The sequence below is a fragment of the Prionailurus bengalensis genome, chromosome E2, assembly GCF_016509475.1.
Source record: "Prionailurus bengalensis isolate Pbe53 chromosome E2, Fcat_Pben_1.1_paternal_pri, whole genome shotgun sequence".
Taxonomy (NCBI): domain Eukaryota; kingdom Metazoa; phylum Chordata; class Mammalia; order Carnivora; family Felidae; genus Prionailurus; species Prionailurus bengalensis.
This window is the reverse complement of record NC_057352.1, coordinates 14,428,242-14,445,691: the sequence shown is the minus strand read 5'-3', so window position 1 is coordinate 14,445,691 and position 17,450 is coordinate 14,428,242. Positions and strand designations below refer to the sequence as shown.

The 17,450-nt window shown below is 56.7% G+C and overlaps 1 protein-coding gene across 2 annotated transcripts in view; it reads left to right on the top strand.

Annotated features, from left to right (window-relative positions):
* Nucleotides 1-17,450, top strand: part of LTBP4 (latent transforming growth factor beta binding protein 4) — a 29,349-nt gene that overhangs the window by 9,161 nt on the left and 2,738 nt on the right. For both annotated transcript variants that reach the window (XM_043598873.1, XM_043598874.1), the window contains 22 exons: nucleotides 24-146; nucleotides 706-870; nucleotides 1,483-1,629; nucleotides 1,754-1,861; nucleotides 2,472-2,603; nucleotides 2,688-2,813; nucleotides 3,578-3,703; nucleotides 4,226-4,468; nucleotides 4,949-5,074; nucleotides 5,163-5,282; nucleotides 6,636-6,764; nucleotides 6,972-7,097; nucleotides 7,499-7,621; nucleotides 8,066-8,197; nucleotides 10,673-10,804; nucleotides 10,884-11,009; nucleotides 13,155-13,301; nucleotides 14,664-14,930; nucleotides 15,233-15,304; nucleotides 15,588-15,716; nucleotides 15,923-16,069; nucleotides 16,881-17,033. In XM_043598873.1, coding sequence (XP_043454808.1) covers nucleotides 24-146; nucleotides 706-870; nucleotides 1,483-1,629; nucleotides 1,754-1,861; nucleotides 2,472-2,603; nucleotides 2,688-2,813; nucleotides 3,578-3,703; nucleotides 4,226-4,468; nucleotides 4,949-5,074; nucleotides 5,163-5,282; nucleotides 6,636-6,764; nucleotides 6,972-7,097; nucleotides 7,499-7,621; nucleotides 8,066-8,197; nucleotides 10,673-10,804; nucleotides 10,884-11,009; nucleotides 13,155-13,301; nucleotides 14,664-14,930; nucleotides 15,233-15,304; nucleotides 15,588-15,716; nucleotides 15,923-16,069; nucleotides 16,881-17,033 — 3,099 coding nt within the window. The remainder of the gene's footprint in view (nucleotides 1-23; nucleotides 147-705; nucleotides 871-1,482; nucleotides 1,630-1,753; nucleotides 1,862-2,471; nucleotides 2,604-2,687; nucleotides 2,814-3,577; nucleotides 3,704-4,225; nucleotides 4,469-4,948; nucleotides 5,075-5,162; nucleotides 5,283-6,635; nucleotides 6,765-6,971; nucleotides 7,098-7,498; nucleotides 7,622-8,065; nucleotides 8,198-10,672; nucleotides 10,805-10,883; nucleotides 11,010-13,154; nucleotides 13,302-14,663; nucleotides 14,931-15,232; nucleotides 15,305-15,587; nucleotides 15,717-15,922; nucleotides 16,070-16,880; nucleotides 17,034-17,450) is intronic.

Below are 17,450 nucleotides of genomic sequence, written 5' to 3'. Positions count from 1 at the left end.
TGAGCCCACGGCATTCCTCCTAGATGTGGATGAGTGCGCGACCGGCGGGCGCTGCCAGCACGGGGAGTGTGCAAACACGCACGGTGGGTACACGTGCGTGTGTCCGGACGGCTTCCTGCACGACTCGTCCCGCAGCAGCTGCATCTGTGAGCCACGGGAGAGGGTTGAGGCTGGACTGCCCGCCTGTCCGCCAGGCCCTCAGACCCCATACCAGAGCACCCCCCCGGGGTCTTTAATTGCCTTAGACTCCCACGATCCCCCCAGACTCCCGGGTCCCCCCAGTCACTCTTATTAGACACCCCCCCCCCCAGAACGTCTCGGATTCTTACATACTCTCAGACTCCTTGGACCTTCTTCAGCCCCTCTAAGAACCCCTCAAACTTTTAGATCCATATCCCTTCCGATCTTCCGACTTCCTTTAGCTTTTCTCAGGCCCCCAAATCCCTTCCTCTCCCTGGACCACCAGACCTTCTGCAGACCTTGAGATCCTTCTCAAATTCTCCCATTGCCCCCTCAGGCCCTAAACCTTTCTCACACCTCCAGACCCCTCACCTCTCCTGAATGGCCTTTACAGACTTCTTCTGAATGGCCTTTACACCCACCAACCCCTCCCGGGGACCATCCTCCTGTCTCCCAGATCCCTTCGCCCCCACCATTCCCTATAGTGGAAAGCCCGCCCTGAAGAATTTCCTCCCCCACCCCCAGCCCAGCACGTGATCTCAGAGGCCAAAGGGCCCTGCTTCCGCGTCCTCCGCGACGGTGGCTGCTCCCTGCCCATTCTGCGCAATATCACCAAGCAGATCTGCTGCTGCAGCCGCGTGGGCAAAGCCTGGGGTCGAGGCTGCCAGCTCTGCCCACCGTTTGGCTCAGGTGAGCAGCCTCCTGCCCAGCCTATTTCTAGACTTGACTAAACGCGGTGCCCACCCTAGGTGCCCCAGGCCCTCAGATCCCCAGAGTGGACTCCACCAGGGTTCCACCTCACCTTTGGCCACCCCCACCCACCCCTGAGACAAACCCCTTCGCATCAACCCCAGCCTTGACTACCCCTAGCCCTTGAGGTATGCTGCCTGCCCAACCCTGTCCCCAAGCTTTGGCCAAGTCTGGAGTTCCAGAGATCCTACCTTCAGTCTAAGCTCCGTCCCCACCCCAGATATGCCCTTCCCAGAGACAGTCCCCTGGCGGTGTAGCTTCTACCTAAAAACCAGACCCTTCAACAAACCAAAGCAGATCCCACCCTCAACCCCTGTCCCTGTCACTCTCCCAAATAGGAAAAAACATCCTTGGTCCCACTCATACCCTCAGGGACGTCCCATTCTTTGGCCAGTGTACCACCCCAAACCAACATCCAACCCAAACCCCTGACACACACCCAGGCCAAGCCTTGCCCCCAGTCAAGGCCAGATTCTAGATTCCTCTTCTGTCTCATTCCTTCCTGCTTTCATGCCCTCTCTCTGCCCCTCTCCCTCCCTTTCTTGTTCCTAGAGGGTTTTCGGGAGATCTGTCCAGCTGGCCCTGGCTACCACTACTCGGCCTCTGACCTCCGCTATAACACCAGACCCCTGGGCCAGGAACCACCCCGAGTGTCCCTCAGCCACCGGGCTCCACCCTCCACCTCTCGGCCACCCACAGGTGAGCTGGCTTCTGGAGGAAGAAGTGTCATCTCTGAGGGGCTGCCCTAGCCTCATAAGGAGGGGGACACCCAAATCCAGCTCTCCATTCATTGATATTCCTTTTTTTTTTTTTTTTAAACCAGGCTTTCTGCCTACACACCGTCCAGAACCCCGACTTGAGCCAAGGCCGGGCCCTGAGCTTCCCCTGCCCAGCATTCCTGCCTGGTCTGGTCCTGAGATCCCCGAATCAGGTGCAGTAGAGGGGATCGAGGGCATCAATGGGGGGGTATGACAGGTGGGGGTTCTAGCGGGGAGCTCTAAGGTGAAGATTCCAGGTTAGGGATGTTACAGCCAGAGGACTTAAGGAATGTGTGGGAAGAAAGATTTGGAGAGCTGAGTGTTGGGTAACATTAGGAGCTGGTGTCAGACAGGCCTGGGTTCAAGTTCTCACTTGATTGCACAAGCCATTTAACCTCTCTGAGCCTCAGTGTCCTTATCTGTAAAATGAGGATCATTGTGAGGATTCACTGAACTATCCCTGAAGAGTCTGCCACATAGTAAGTGCTGAGTTAATGCTGGACAATTGTTTTTCACACAGAGGGCACTAAGAACGTATCTCGGTCAGAGGACCGGAAAGCAAATATTCAGAAATGGAGACTTTGGGGGTGGCAATAAGGGGAATTCAGGCAGAGGATCTGATGAGAAGTCCCATAATAAAGGAGCGGAGGATCAGAGGTGGAAGAGGGGTGGGGAGGGACAGACGTGAGGGTGTCTTAGGCCGAGCGTCTGAAGGAATTGTACGGGGGTGAAAGGGACAGAGGATTCAGAGATGGGGGAACCCTGGCTGACTGGACTCCCCAGGTCCCTCTGCGGGCGTGTGTCAGCGCAATCCCCAGGTCTGCGGCCCAGGACGCTGCATCCCCCGGCCCAGTGGCTACACCTGCGCGTGCGATTCGGGTTTCCGGCTCAGCCCGCAGGGCACACACTGCGTCGGTGAGCCCGACAGAGAGGGTGGACGGAGGCGGGGCGGGGCATCTCTGCCCACCTCCTCCTGACCAGCCCCTTCCTGGCCCTCAGACGTGGACGAATGCCGCCGCGTGCCCCCGCCCTGTGCCCCCGGGCGCTGTGAAAACACGCCAGGCAGCTTCCATTGCGTGTGCGGCCCGGGCTTCCGAGCCGGCCCGCGGGCTACGGAGTGCTTGGGTGAGAAATCCGCCCTGCCCAGCTCCAGGCTCCACCCCTGCCCGGGTCTCCCTCCAGCAGTTCCCGCCCTCCCACGCTTCCCCACGCTCCCGGTCCCGCCCCCAGACCCGCTCCAGCTCTCCCTTCGGCCCCACCACTGCTTCTTCCCCGCCCAGCCGCTTTTTCCGACGGGGCGGGTCCCTGCTGTACAACTAGCCGCCTTCTCTCCCTAACCCTGTCCCGCTGCGCTCCTCCCTTGGCCCCGCCCCCACCATATTCCCAACTAGCTCCCGCCCTCCCTGAGGCCCCGCCCCTGTTCTACAACCGCGGCAACCTAGCACCTGACTCCTGATTCCTAACCTGCCGCACCTAGGCCCGGTACTCTAAACGCCCTTTGCCTCGCTTCTGCCCTCCCTTGGTTCGGTCCCCATAGCCGCCCTTCCCTCCATTGCCCTGCCTAGATCCTGCCTTTCCCAAATTGCCCCCCCCCTCACGGTTCCCCTCTCCGCCTCTGCCCTGCCCGGCTCCCCAGTCCTCATCTTGCCCTTCTCACCTGCCCCGCCCCCCGCCCCCCCCCCCCCCCCCCGTCCGCCTACGCCTCAATCCTACCCATTCCTTGCTCTCCTTACTGTCCCTGGCTCGCTCCCCAGTTGGGCCCAGGCCCAAGTCTGGCTCCGCCCCTGCCCTCCCCTCCTTCCATCCTCCCAGAGCCCTCGGAGGGCGGGCGTGGGGGCCATGAGGGGGAGTGTCTGCCCCAGTCTGAACCTCCGGGTTTGTGACTACAGACGTGGACGAGTGCCACCGCGTGCCGCCGCCGTGTGACCGCGGGCGCTGCGAGAACACTCCAGGCAGCTTCTTGTGCGTGTGCCCCGCTGGGTACCAGGCTGCCCCCCACGGAGCCGGCTGCCAGGGTGAGGAACTGACAGGGACAGAGGGGAAGGGGATGTGCGGGGAAGGGTAGAGTGGCAGTGATGAGGGATGGAGAAACTGAGCAAGAGGCAGGGGGAGGCTGATTGCTGCGAGACGGGGCGGGGGGAGGGGGCAAGTTCCGAGAACCAGACACGCAGCCTGATGGCTGTAGAGACACAGTGACACGGGGACGGAGAGGCCAAGTGATCGAAAACAGAAAAGCTGAGTCATTGAGGATGGAGAGGCTGGAGGATGGAGAGAGATGTCAGTTCTGGGGGAAGGGGGTAGAGTTATGGAGAACAGGACAGAAAGAAGCCGACTGATGCTGACTAGAGTTCTAGGAGGCAGACAGGAAGCTTGGGGATTGAACAGGTAGAGGGATGTAGGGTGGAGAATTTGAATAATGGAGAATGGGGGGCAGAACGAGACAGACAAGGAGGCAGACTGATGGAGGTCAGGGAGGCAGAGGGGAGCACGGGGTGGGGGACATAAAGGTGTGACTCTGGGCCCCTTGCCCCGGGCAGATGTGGACGAGTGCACGCAGAGCCCAGGCCTTTGTGGCAGAGGGGTCTGTGAGAACCTGTCTGGCTCTTTCCGCTGTGTTTGCCCGGCTGGCTTCCGGGGCTCGGCGTGTGAAGAAGATGTGGATGAGTGTGCCCAAGAGCCACCGCCCTGCGGGCCAGGCCGCTGTGACAACACGGCTGGCTCCTTCCACTGTGCCTGCCCTGCTGGCTTCCGCTCCCAAGGACCGGGGGCCCCGTGCCAAGGTGAGGGTGTCGAATGCAAGCCCACTCCACCCCCATTTGCTGTGGGGACTGGGAAGAGACATGGTTGGGGTCAGAGAGGCAGAGTAATGGGGCTTGGTGATGGAGGACAGGGGCAGAGGAGTACTGAGAGGGTGGGGAGGGTCTGATTCAAGTCTTCTCCCCTTTCTGCAAATATGAGGGTGCTCTCCCTTCCGCCTCCCTTTTGGAATGATACTTTTGTGCTTGTGGGAACCCTAGGGAGGGGACAACTGACATGGGGAGGGCAACATGCAGGAGGTGGTGCCCTAGCTTCACCCTGGCAGCTGGAGAGACCATTAATGGGGAAACAGGGAAGGAATCTGTCCTCCTGGGAGATGGGATGAGCCTGGGCAAAGTCCAAGAGACTGCCTCCAGACTGCAATGTTGGGGTAGGTGGTGATGGCAATGGAGATGTTTGGGTCCAGGCCCCTTTCTCAGCCCCACTGGTCCCCTCTGCCCCAGATGTGGACGAGTGTGCCCGTAGCCCCCCGCCCTGTGCCTATGGCCGGTGTGAGAACACAGAAGGTGGCTTCCAGTGTGTCTGTCCCACCGGCTTCCAACCCAACGCTGCCGGCTCTGAGTGCGAGGGTGAGGCCGGGGAGGGAGGGAGGCATGTGGATGGGGGAGGGGGGCTTTGGGCTGCTCCTTCAAGGCCACCTTCTCCCCTGCCCCCCAGATGTGGATGAGTGTGAGAATCATCTGGCATGTCCTGGACAGGAGTGTGTGAACTCCCCTGGCTCCTTCCAGTGCAGAGCCTGTCCTGCTGGCCACCACCTACACCATGGCCGATGCACCGGTGAGACCAAGCCCTGGCTATGACCTTAGACCTGCACCGTGACCCCTGACCTGGCCCATTATCTCCTGACCTGGACCTCAATCCTCTGGACCCTGACCCTCAGAGTCTGATTGTGACTCTTTTTTTTTTTTTTCAACGTTTATTTATTTATTTTTGGGACAGAGAGAGACAGAGCATGAACGGGGGAGGGGCAGAGAGAGGGAGACACAGAATCGGAAACAGGCTCCAGGCTCTGAGCCATCAGCCCAGAGCCCGACGAGGGGCTCGAACTCATGGACCGCGAGATCGTGACCTGGCTGAAGTCGGACGCTTAACCCACTGCGCCACCCAGGCGCCCCTCTGATTGTGACTCTTCACCTAGATTATGGGCCTCTGACCCATATTGCAAGTCTTGGCCTGGACCACCACCCTTGACTCTGAATGTGACTTCTGATTCTGTGGCCCCTGAACCCTCAACCTGTCTGTGACATTTGAACCTAACTATTACCCCTACTGATAAACTCTCCCTACAACCCTGATAGCAATTGTAACCCTTCTGATCCTGACTGTCCCTTGACCCTGAATGTGACCTGTGACTCCTAAACTTGACCATGACATTTGACCTAACCATAACTCCTGACCATAACCCTTGACTCTCTGTGACCTTTGATCTTGTCTCTTTCATTGACCCTGCCCATTCTCAGAATACCTTCCCTGGCGTATTGGGTTCATGATCCCTGACCCTGACCCCTGACTAGAGGCAGAATTCTGGGCTCTGACTGTTACCCCTGACCTGAATTGGTCTCAGATTCCAGTCACTGACTCTAACCCCTGATTTAACAGAATGCCATCCAATCATCTTGGTTTATAATACCTGACCTCTTACCCTAATTAATTTCTGACCCCAGTCCTCATCCAGAGTCCCTTCACTGACTCCAGGATCCTGGCACAGGGAGTTGCCAGAAAACCTGGCCTACAAGACCCCCAATTATGGTCGCCAGAATCAGGGAATCTTGGTCTCTCCAACCTGCTCCTGCTATGGATCTTTCAGCTCATATCCAACTCAAGACACTACCCACCAACTTCTCTAGAGCCCTCTGCCACGAGAGGATCCATCCAGCGTCCCTAAACCAGACCCCTCCCTCCCTTTTTTTTTTTGAGACAGAGACAGAGCATGAGCAGGGGAGAGGCAGAGAGAGAGAGAGGGAGACACAGAATCTGAAGCAGGCTCCAGGCTCTGAGCTGTCAGCACAGAGCCCTACGAGGGGCTTGAACTCACGGACTGTGAGATCATGACCTGAAGTCGGATGCTTAACTGACTGAACCACCCAGGCGCCCCAAACCAGATCCTTTCTGAAACCCCTGTTCCCACAGATGTGGACGAGTGCAGTTCAGGTGCCTCCTGCGGCCCCCATGGCCACTGCACTAACACCGATGGCTCCTTCCGCTGCAGCTGCGCGCCTGGCTACCGGGCGCCGTCGGGTCGGCCTGGGCCCTGCGCAGGTGGGCAGGGTGGGGAGAGGGCGGCGAGAGGACCGGAGAGCCTGGGGGTGGGGTCCGAGCTCCTGGACAAAGCCTGATGGGGAGGTAGAAGCTGGACTAAAAGGATGTGGGTGGGGCTTAGAAACCCGCCCTCTGGGGTGTGGCTTAGGGGCGGAGTTGATGCTTCTTGGGCCAGGACCCCGCAGCCCTATTTCTCCCATACCCTAGATGTGAACGAGTGCTTAGAGGGAGACTTTTGTTTTCCCCACGGCGAGTGCCTCAACACCGACGGCTCCTTTGCCTGCACTTGTGCCCCCGGCTACCGGCCCGGACCCCGCGGAGCCTCTTGCCTCGGTCCGTACCCAGGCTGGGCCTGGACCGGGAAAGGGTGGGCTTTCACCCAGAAAACCGGGACGGGGAGAGGGCGGAGGCGGCGCCTGACGTTTTGGACTGAGGTCTCAAAGCGTCAAAGCGGGGCTTGTGGAGCCTCTTGGCGTCGGCCAGGGAGGGCAGGGGTTTGGAGGGGGAAAGGCGGAGTCGGGATAAACTGCTCCGTGATTGGAAAGGACGGGGCCTGAACGCGTCGGAGGGGTGGGGCTTTCAGGGAAAGGAGGAGCCTAAGGCAGGCTGGGGGCCAAGGGGGGTGGGAAGAAGGGGAGACCTCAGCCAAAGAGGCGGGGCAAGGGCGGTGGAGGGGCTTGCCCGAGAATGGTAAGCCGAGCAGGTGGTCCGCGGTTTCGGACACTGTCCGGCAGACGTGGACGAGTGCAGCGAGGAGGACCTCTGCCAGAGCGGCATCTGTACCAACACCGACGGCTCCTTCGAGTGCGTGTGTCCTCCCGGACATCGCGCCGGCCCAGACCTCGCCTCCTGCCTGGGTGAGAGGCGCCTGCCCGGCCTGATCCCTGCCCCTCTGCCTCTCCTGCTCTGCCATTTGCCTCCCCTCCACTGCTTCCTCCCTTCCCCGCTTCTGACTCTCCTCTCCCTTCCTTAACTCCCCCACCTGTTCTTATTTGCCTCCCAGCCTCCCCTGTTTCCCGCATCTGACTGCTCTGCCTCCTTTCTTTCTTTTTTTTTTTTATTATTTTTATTTTTTTTCAATGTTTTTTATTTATTTTTGGGACAGAGAGAGACAGAGCATGAACGGGGGAGGGGCAGAGAGAGAGGGAGACACAGAATCAGAAACAGGCTCCAGGCTCTGAGCCATCAGCCCAGAGCTCGACGCGGGGCTGGAACTCATGGACCGCGAGATCGTGACCTGGTTGAAGTCGGACGCTTAACCGACTGAGCCACCCAGGCGCCCCATCTGCCTCCTTTCTCAGACATAGACGAATGTCGAGAGCGGGGCCCGGCCCTGTGCGGGTCCCAGCGTTGTGAGAATTCCCCTGGTTCCTACCGCTGTGTCCGAGACTGCGACCCTGGCTACCACGCGGGACCTGAGGGCACCTGTGACGGTGAGACTACTCTCCTTCCCCGCTCCTGTCTCTAGAACTAGTTGCTGGAATGAGCTCCCTTGGGGGAGGAGGCGCACCCTGACTTCCGGACTTGAGGGGAGGGAAGGAGCCGTCAACCAATGCACTTAACTGTGTCCCCATCTCTGTGGTGGAAATAAGCCACCAGGGTGCCCTTGCATTTTCCCCTGGAGGTGAGGTGGGAAATGGGGGTGGAGGGGAGGGGAGACACTCCTACCAGATACCAGGCCAAGCCTCACTTCCAGAAGCAGCCCTCTCTGCTCCTCTAGCTCAGTGCACATTTTAGGCTAGACCCCAGCAAGACATCTCCTCCAGGAAGAACTGTTAGCGCCTCCACAGCTTCCAGTGGGTTTCTTTCTGTCTGGGTCCCTTGAAGCCTGCCTTCTTTCACCTTCCACCACTCCCTCTACTTCCAGCTGCCCTCCCGGGTCACCGAGAGGGGCCCAACCCGGGCTGTCCTGAGCCCATCCTTTCCCAGTTCAAAATTCCCCAGGTTCCACCGTGCTGGGCCTTGCCCGTTTAAACACCGCCTCCCAAGTTCTATTCCAAGTCTCTCCGGATTCTGTGCTTTCCCCCATTCTTCAGACTTCTCCAGCGCCCCTGCCCCGCCCCAAACGTGTAGGCCCACCCCTTCCAGTCCCAGCTCTTGCCTGCCCTTATCATTCCTTACGCCTTCCCCCACACCCTCCTCCCTCCCTTCCCAACCCCCCTGCCCTGTTTCCCCACCAGGCTCCAGCGGGGTACTGATGAGACAGGAGGTTGGGGCTAATGGAAAGATTTGTTTTTGCATAGTGTGTGGGTCAACATTTTGGGGAGCAGATGAAATGACTGTGGGCTATCTTTGGCTCTCTGGCTGCCAGACCTCTGATCCGTGGAAGCCTAGTTTCAGGGGACTTCATTCGCTCATTCTGCAGGAATTCATTAAGCACCTACTGTGTGCCAGACAGTGGCAATGAGCCAAACAAAATCGATGCCCTCACGGAGCTGACGGTGGGGGAGTGGGAGTGGGGGGAGGGAGAGACAGACAGTAAGTATGTAAATAAATTCAAGCTTCATTCAGCAAACAGTTTGGGGGCACACACTGTGTGTCAGGCACGGTTCTATACCCTGGGGTTACAGGGGGAAACAAGACAGACACAAGTCCCTGCATTATGGAGGTTATAGTCTAGGGAGGTGACAGTTGGCATGTTAAAAAATACATGGATATTTTTGACATATTAATATAATGTCAACTTTATTTTATTTTATTTTTTTTTAAATTTTTTTAATGTTTATTTATTTTTGAGACAGAGAGAGACAGAGCATGAATGAGGGAGGGTCAGAGAGAGAGGGAGATACAGAATCTGAAGCAGGCTCCAGTCTCTGAGCTGTCAGCACAGAGCCCGACGCGGGGCTCGAACTCACGGACTGTGAGATCATGACCTGAGCCGAAGTCGGCCACCCAACCAACTGAGCCACTCAGGCGCCCCTATAATGTCAACTTTAAGAAGGGAAATAGAGAGGTGTCTGGGTGGCTCAGCTGGTTAAGCAGCTATTTTATTTTTTACATTTATTCATTTTGAGAGACAGAGAGAGACAGAGCATGAGCGGGGAAGGGGCAGAGAGAGAGGGAGACACAGAATTTGAAGCAGGCTCCAGGCTCCGAGCTGTCAGCACAGAGCCTGATGTGGGGCTCGAGCCCACAAACTGTGAGATCATGACCTGAGCCAAAGTCGGACACTTAACCGACTGAGCCACCCAGGCACCCCTAAGCAGCTAACTCTTGATGTCAGCTCAGGTCTTGATCTCAGGGTCGTGAGTTGAAGCCCCATGTTGGGCTCCACGCTGGGTATGAAGCCTACTTTAAAAAAAAAAAAAAAAAAGGAAAATAAAACATGATAAGTGGACACAGATGATAGGGCAGTGGGGGAAGGGGTACTAGGAGAGCTTGACCTAGACACTTGAGTGAAGTTAAAGAGGGAGCCATGTACGCCTGGGTGGCGCAGTCGGTTAAGCATCCGACTTCAGCCAGGTCACGATCTCGTGGTCCGGGAGTTCGAGCCCCGCGTCAGGCTCTGGGCTGATGGCTCAGAGCCTGGAGCCTGTTTCCAATTCTGTGTCTCCCTCTCTCTCTGCCTCTCCCCGTTCATGCTCTGTCTCTCTCTGTCCCAAAAATAAATAAACGTTGAAAAAAAAATTAAAAAAAATAAATAAAGAGGGAGCCATGCAGATAGCTGAGGGAAGAGTGTTCCTGACAGAGGAAACAGCAAGTGCAAAGGCCCTGAGGTGGGCCCGTGTTTGGACTACGTGAGAAATGGCGATGAGACCTTAAAAGAGTCTCAACACTTCAGAAGCTCAGACTCCTAGAACACCGGATTTATAGGGACTTCTCAATCATGGGAACCGGAAGCGGCATCAGGAACTTGTGAATCCAGGCCTGTGACTCCCCTCCCCTCCCCCCACCCTACTCTTTTCCAGACGTGGATGAATGCCAAGAATATGGCTCAGCGATTTGCGGAGCCCAGCGCTGTGAGAACACCCCCGGCTCCTACCGCTGCACACCAGCCTGTGACCCTGGCTATCAGCCCACGCCAGGGGGCGGATGCCAGGGTGGGTGTCCATCAGGCACTGGGTGAGATGTGGAGGGCATGGAAAGCCCAGCAATGGCCTGACTGTCTGGTGGTTGCAGATGTGGACGAATGCCGGAATCGGTCCTTCTGCGGGGCCCACGCCGTGTGCCAGAACCTGCCAGGCTCTTTCCAGTGCCTCTGTGACCAGGGATACGAGGGGGCCAGGGACGGGCGTCACTGCGTGGGTACGGGGCTCTGGGGGGGGGGGGGGGCGGGCAGAGGGTGGGGAAGAGGTGGGTCAGGCCCTGCTCCTCTCTGTAGACCTGAACAAATGTGAGTTTACACTTGGTGTGTGAACAGATATGAACTGACACATTCGGGTTGTAGAATTTAGACTCTGGAATATACAGCATTTCCCTTGTCAGTCAGGACTCTTCTGGTTGCAAGCAACAGAAACCCTATTCGTTCAGATCTTGTTTTGGGAGGGCTTAAAAAATATGTGCATAAAGTCTGTAAAATGCACACTAATCTTTTTTTTTAATGGACACTAATCTTAAGTACACAGAAATATTTTCTTTTTTCCCAACATTTTGTGAGGAAAATTTCTTTTTTTTAACATTAAAAAAATTTTTTAAATGGCTATTTATTTTTGAGAGAGAGACAGAGTATGAGTGGGGGAGGAAGAGAGAGAGAGGGAGACAGAATCTGAAACAGGCTCCAGGCTCTGAGCTGTCTGCACAGAGCCTGACGCAGGACTCAAACACACAAACCATGAGATCATGACCTGAGCCGAAGTCAGACGCTTAACTGACTGATCCACCCAGGCACCCCCCAAATTTTTTTAATGTTTGTTTATTTTTGAGAAAAAGAGAGAACACACACAAGTAGGGGAGGGGCAGAGAAGAGGGAGACACAGAATCCAAAGCAGGCTCCAGCCTCCAAGCTGTCAGCACAGAGCCTGACGTGGGGCTTGAACTCATGAACTGTGAGATCATGACCTGAGCTGAAGTCAGACACCCAACCAACTGAGCCCCCCAGGTGCCCCTGAGGAAAATTTCTAAACAGGCAGAAAATGGAAAGACCTGTAGAATGAATTTCTGCACACCACGTATATTCCATTATCATTATTTTATTATCCTTATTTCCTCATCTATCTGTCTGTAATCCATCTTATTTCTGGGATAAGTTTAAAGGTAAATTGCAGCCATCAATGCACGTCTCCCTAAGTTCTTCAGTATGCATAGCACTAACCAGATTTCAGTAGGCATTTACAGATTTTTTTTAAATGTTTATTTTTGAGAGAGAGAGACAGAGAGAGAGAGAGAGGCAGGGGAGGGGCAAAGAGAGGAGACACAGAATGCAAAGCAGGTTCTAGGCTCTGAGCTGTCAGCACAGAGCCCAATGTGGGGCTTGAACCCATGAACCGTGAGATCATGACCTAAGCTCAAATCAGATACTTAAAAAATTTTTTTAAATGTTTTTTAAAATTTTATTTTTGAGAGAGAGAGACAGAGTATGAGTGGGAGAGGGGCAGAGAGAGAGGGAGACACAGAATCTGAAGCAGGCTCCAGGCTCTGAGCTGTCAGCACAGAGCCTGCTGCGGGGTTCGAACTCACAGACCATGAGATCATGACTTAAGTTGAAGTCAGACGCTTAACTGACTGAGCCACTCAGGTGCCCCTCAAGTCACATACTTAACAGACTGAGCCACCCAGGTGCCCCCTACAGATATTTTTTTATCTGAGGTTCAATTTATATACAGTGAACTGCATGAATCTTAATGATATATTCTTTACATTTGACAAGCACACAAGCTTGGTTTCTTTGAAAAAAATTAAAATGGTGAAGTCCTGGAATATGTTTGAACTTTGGGCATAGTTGGATCCAGGAATTCTAACAAGGCTAGCTGTCTCTCCCTCTCACCTCTGCTTTCCCCTGTTGTATTTCTGCTCAGGCAGACTCTTTTCAGAGTGACAAAGAAGGCCCTGGCATCTCTGGGCTCATATCCTCAGCTTGGCAACCCTAGGGCTAACGAGGGAGGCTCTTTCTTGGTAGTTCTACCAAAAGTCCCAGAACTAGCTTTGATTGGCCCAGTATAGTCACCGCCTATCTCTCTGAACCAGAGAAATGCAGTAATCTGGTTGGCCAAGCCTGGAACTTGTGCCCACCCCTCAGAGTAGATTTAACCCTACTCATAAATACGTGAGTTGAAAATGGAGGGACAGAGGGCTCCCAGGGAAAATTCAGGGTCTGTCACCAGAAGATAAGTGGATGATGGGGTCTGGGTCACGAAGAATACCCTTCTATTTGAAAGCTCAGACTTCTAGAGCTTTGGAATCACAGACACCTACAACCATTGACTCTCCTTCCCCTCTGTCTCTTGCTCACAGATGTGAATGAATGTGAAACACTACAGGGTGTGTGTGGAGCTGCCCTCTGCGAGAATGTTGAAGGCTCCTTCCTGTGTGTCTGTCCCACCAGCCCTGAGGAGTTTGACCCTATGACTGGACGTTGTGTTCCCCCACGAACTTCTGCTGGTAAGACTGATGTGTCTGTTTAACTGATGGCTTCAGGGCTCACAGAAAAATGATGTGGTCTAACCATTCCCATCATGGGCAGGCTGCCATCAGTTAAATGTTGTGGTTTTAAAGAACAATAAAAAATTCAGAACACGTGGGTTAACATGGGCGGTGAGACCGGGGTCAGCCCTGTCCCTGACTCTACCAGATTCCTTCTTTCAACAAATGTTCACAGGGCATCCACTGTGTTTAGGCCTTATTCTAGGTACCAGAGACATGGTAGTGATCAGGAGAGACCACTCTTTCCTTAAGGAGCTCACAGTCCAGTGGGAGAAGGCAGAGATATCACCAGAGAGTGACAACCAGAGAAATCAGGGCTGGAAGGAGGAAGCTCAGGCCAGAAGGAACAAGGCTGTGATGGGGAAAGGCTGGGGGATTATGGGAATCCAGAGGAGGAGCCTACCCCAGCTGGAGAGGGAAGTGAGAGCTTCCTATAGGAGGGGAGGTCTGAACTGAGAGCAGGAGGAAGAGTAGAAATAAGCCAGGTGATGTGGGTGAGGGAGGGCATTCTGGGCAGAGGACACAGCAAGGGCAAAGGCCTGGCAAGGCAAGAGAGGACCTGCCATGTTTGAGGAACAAAAATAAGTTCGGGGTGGCATGCTGGGCACAGCACGGGAAGGGGTGGGGAGAAGTGAGGCCGCAGAAGGATGCAGTGCTAGATCACACTGATTTACCCTCTCAGGGGGCTGGCCTTTCCTGAGGGCACTGAGGCACCGTGGGAGGGTTTTGAGTGGGAGAGGGGGATAATCAGAATCTGGCTGCCATGTGCAGGTGGGCTGGAGGGGGTGACACTAGGGGCTGGGAGCCTAGGGAGCATCCAGGGCAGGGACCTGGGCAGGAGAGGAGACGACTGGACCAAGGCAGGGGCCATGGGAGGGGAGGAGAGGCGAGAGGCCAAGTGGAGAGGCTGTGGGCTGCCTGGGGGGGGGGGGGGGGGGGGGGGGGGGGGGGGGGGGGGGGGGGGGGGGGGGGGGGGGGGGGGGGGGGGGGGGGAGGTGTCCAGGTCCAAGCCTAGGTTTGGGGACAAAGACTCTGAGGCCAGCTGGGGACACATTGGATGTGAGGACCCAGAAGGTAGCCAGGAGGCCAGAGGAATCCCCCCACCCCATCCCAAACTGCAGCTGGGATGATGGGCCAGACACCTGGGAGGGTGTGAGGTGCCAAAATGACAGGAGGTGAGAATGGGAGAAACGAGGACAGATGGTGAGAGGTGTGGCGTCTGGTTCAGCCTCGGTTTGGGGGCCTCAGTTTCCTCGTCTGTAACATGGGGGTGGGAGGCTCAGCCCACACTGGCTGGGCTAAAGCCCCTTGTTTCTCCAGGCACATTCCCGGGCTCACAGCCCCAGGCACCTGCCAGCCCAGGTCTGCCTGCCAGGCCACCTCCGCCTTCCCCGCCCCGCCGGCCCAGCCCGCCTAGGCAGGGCCCCGCGGGCAGCGGGCGCCGCGAGTGCTACTTTGACACAGCAGCTCCCGATGCATGTGACAACATCCTGGCACGGAATGTGACATGGCAGGAGTGCTGCTGTACCGTGGGTGAGGGCTGGGGCAGCGGCTGCCGCATCCAGCAGTGCCCCAGCACGGAGACAGGTGGGCATGGGCTCCTGGACGGACATAGGGCTGAGGGTTTGGGTAGAAATAGGCAGGCATGCGACTGGGACAGAGGACACATTTGGACATGGGCTGGGGCACTGGTACCGTACGGGCAAGAGTAAGCTGCCAGCCAGGCGGGCGTGAGGCTGAGAGGTGGGCACAAACAGGCACGGGGCCTGAAAACTTGGGTGAGCAGGGGGCAGAAGTAAGCCCTGAGATAGATGGGCGGGAGCAAGCCCAGGGTGCAGGGCAGGGGCCCGGGCCAGGGTGTCTGGGCTCAGCTTTGTCTCTCTGTGCAGCTGAGTATCAGTCATTGTGCCCCCATGGCCGGGGCTACCTGGCACCCAGTGGAGACCTGAGCCTCAGGAGGGGTAAGCTGAGACTTCAAGCCCCACTCACCCTCAGCCCCCAGGCCCAGCTCCATCTCACCCTGTTTTCTTCACCTCTATCTCCCAACCTTTTTCTGTCTCTACCCCGCCCCCTCGCCTAGCTCCACCTTTCCCGATCTCTACCTCTGGGTCTCTGTCGCCACCTTTCGGTCTCTCTCTTTCCCCGGTCAAGCCTCAGAATCACACATTCCCCCCATCCAGCCGCCCCACACCCCGGCCCCATCTCTCTTGGTGTGGGGCGCACCTCTGACCCTCCTTCCCGCAGACGTGGACGAGTGCCAGCTCTTCCGAGACCAGGTGTGCAAGAGCGGCGTGTGCGTGAACACGGCCCCAGGCTACTCATGTTACTGCAGCAACGGCTACTACTACCATGCCCAGCGACTGGAGTGCGTCGGTACGAGCTTCGCCTGCCCCCTCCTCCCCGTTCCCCCCCCCACCCCCGCCCAACCCTCTACCAAGCCAGCGCCTCTCTGGAATGTCGCCACCGCCAGCAGAAGTCCTTCCCGAAGTCTAGACTCCATCTATCAGGCTGTCAACGCGCTGGGGAAGTGGGAAAGGGTAGAGGGCTACTTCCTGACCGCTCCCTCCATGCCTCCCTAGATAATGACGAGTGCGCAGACGAGGAGCCGGCGTGTGAAGGCGGCAGCTGCGTCAACACCGTGGGCTCTTATCACTGCACCTGCGAGCCCCCACTGGTGCTGGACGGCTCCCGGCGCCGCTGCGTCTCTAACGAGAGCCAGAGCCTCGGTAGCCCCGCCCCGCCCCCGGGCCCGCCCCGCCCCTCGCTCTCCGGGCTCAGCCCCACGCCCAGGCCACGCCCCCCGCGCACGTGCTCGGCCACGCCCCCCCACGCCCTATTTACTTACGGTGTCTGACTCTGCCACCACGGCTGGGCTGGCTGGTCTGGTGTCGGGGATTTGCTCTAAAGCCAAGGTTCCGGAGGAGCCTGCCACTTGCTGGCCGTGTGTACCTACACGTTGCTTATCGCCTCTTGGCCGCAGCTTCCTTCTGGCACCTTGGGTGGACTACCTTGCAAGGTGGCTGTGAGGAATTTCAATTTCAGGACCGTTATGGGACCCGATCTTACAAAGTGCCAAAGCCATGCTTCCTCTTATTATTTCACTGTGTGTCTCTGTCTCCTTCCACCTCTCTGGGGTTTCTGTCTTTGTTTCTAGGGGTCTGTTCCTTTTCGTCTCTCTCTCCATCTTTACTTTCCTGTTCTTGGATTCTCTGACTCTTTCGATGTGTTTGTCTCTATCTCTTTGGGTCCTTTCTTTTTGCCCAATGACCCAAACTCTCTTCTCCTTCCACTTCCTGTGTCTACATCCCCCTCCCCCCCTCCTGCTTTCTCCTCCTATGTGACTGCCTCATGCCAGACCAAGCGCATACTCCCCTGGAGCTATCTCAGAGGCCTTCTGGGAGTCAGATCACAGCTGAGGAGAAGCGTCTGGTGTTAGGCACTGGGTAGCTGGGCTGCTCCAGCACAGGAGATGGCCAAGAATTTGGGAGGGTCCTATCCTGCCTGTCCCACCCTGATGCATGCTGTCTCTGCCCTCAGATGACAATCTGGGAGTGTGCTGGCAGGAAGTGGGGGCTGACCTCGTGTGCAGTCGCCCTCGGCTGGATCGCCAGGCCACCTACACAGAGTGCTGCTGCCTCTATGGCGAGGCCTGGGGCATGGACTGTGCCCTCTGCCCCGCTCAGGACTCAGGTACTACGACCTGCCTGGGTCATACTCAGAGGCCAAGACATCCCATGAGACACCCACCCCCCACCCCGCCAAATCCTGGACCTTTAGACCTCAAATACCAGTTGTTCAGACACACCGTCCTGGCCCACAAACTACCTGGTCAGAGCTCACAGACCTCCGAGTCTTAATGTATTGGACACTCACTTCCAGGTGCCTAAGACCCCAACCCACAACCCCAGAGATCCCCCAAATCTTGGCTCTTGGAACTCCTGAGTCCCCCAATCTTTAGCCCATGGGAACTCAGTCCAGGCCCAAAACCCTGATCCTTGGTCCTCAGACCTCCAGGTCCCATGGCTCAGATCCCATCCTGGCCCCTGAGCACCCCAGTAACAGTCCTGGGACTCCCCAGTTCTGGTTCCTAAAACACCCCCAACCAAT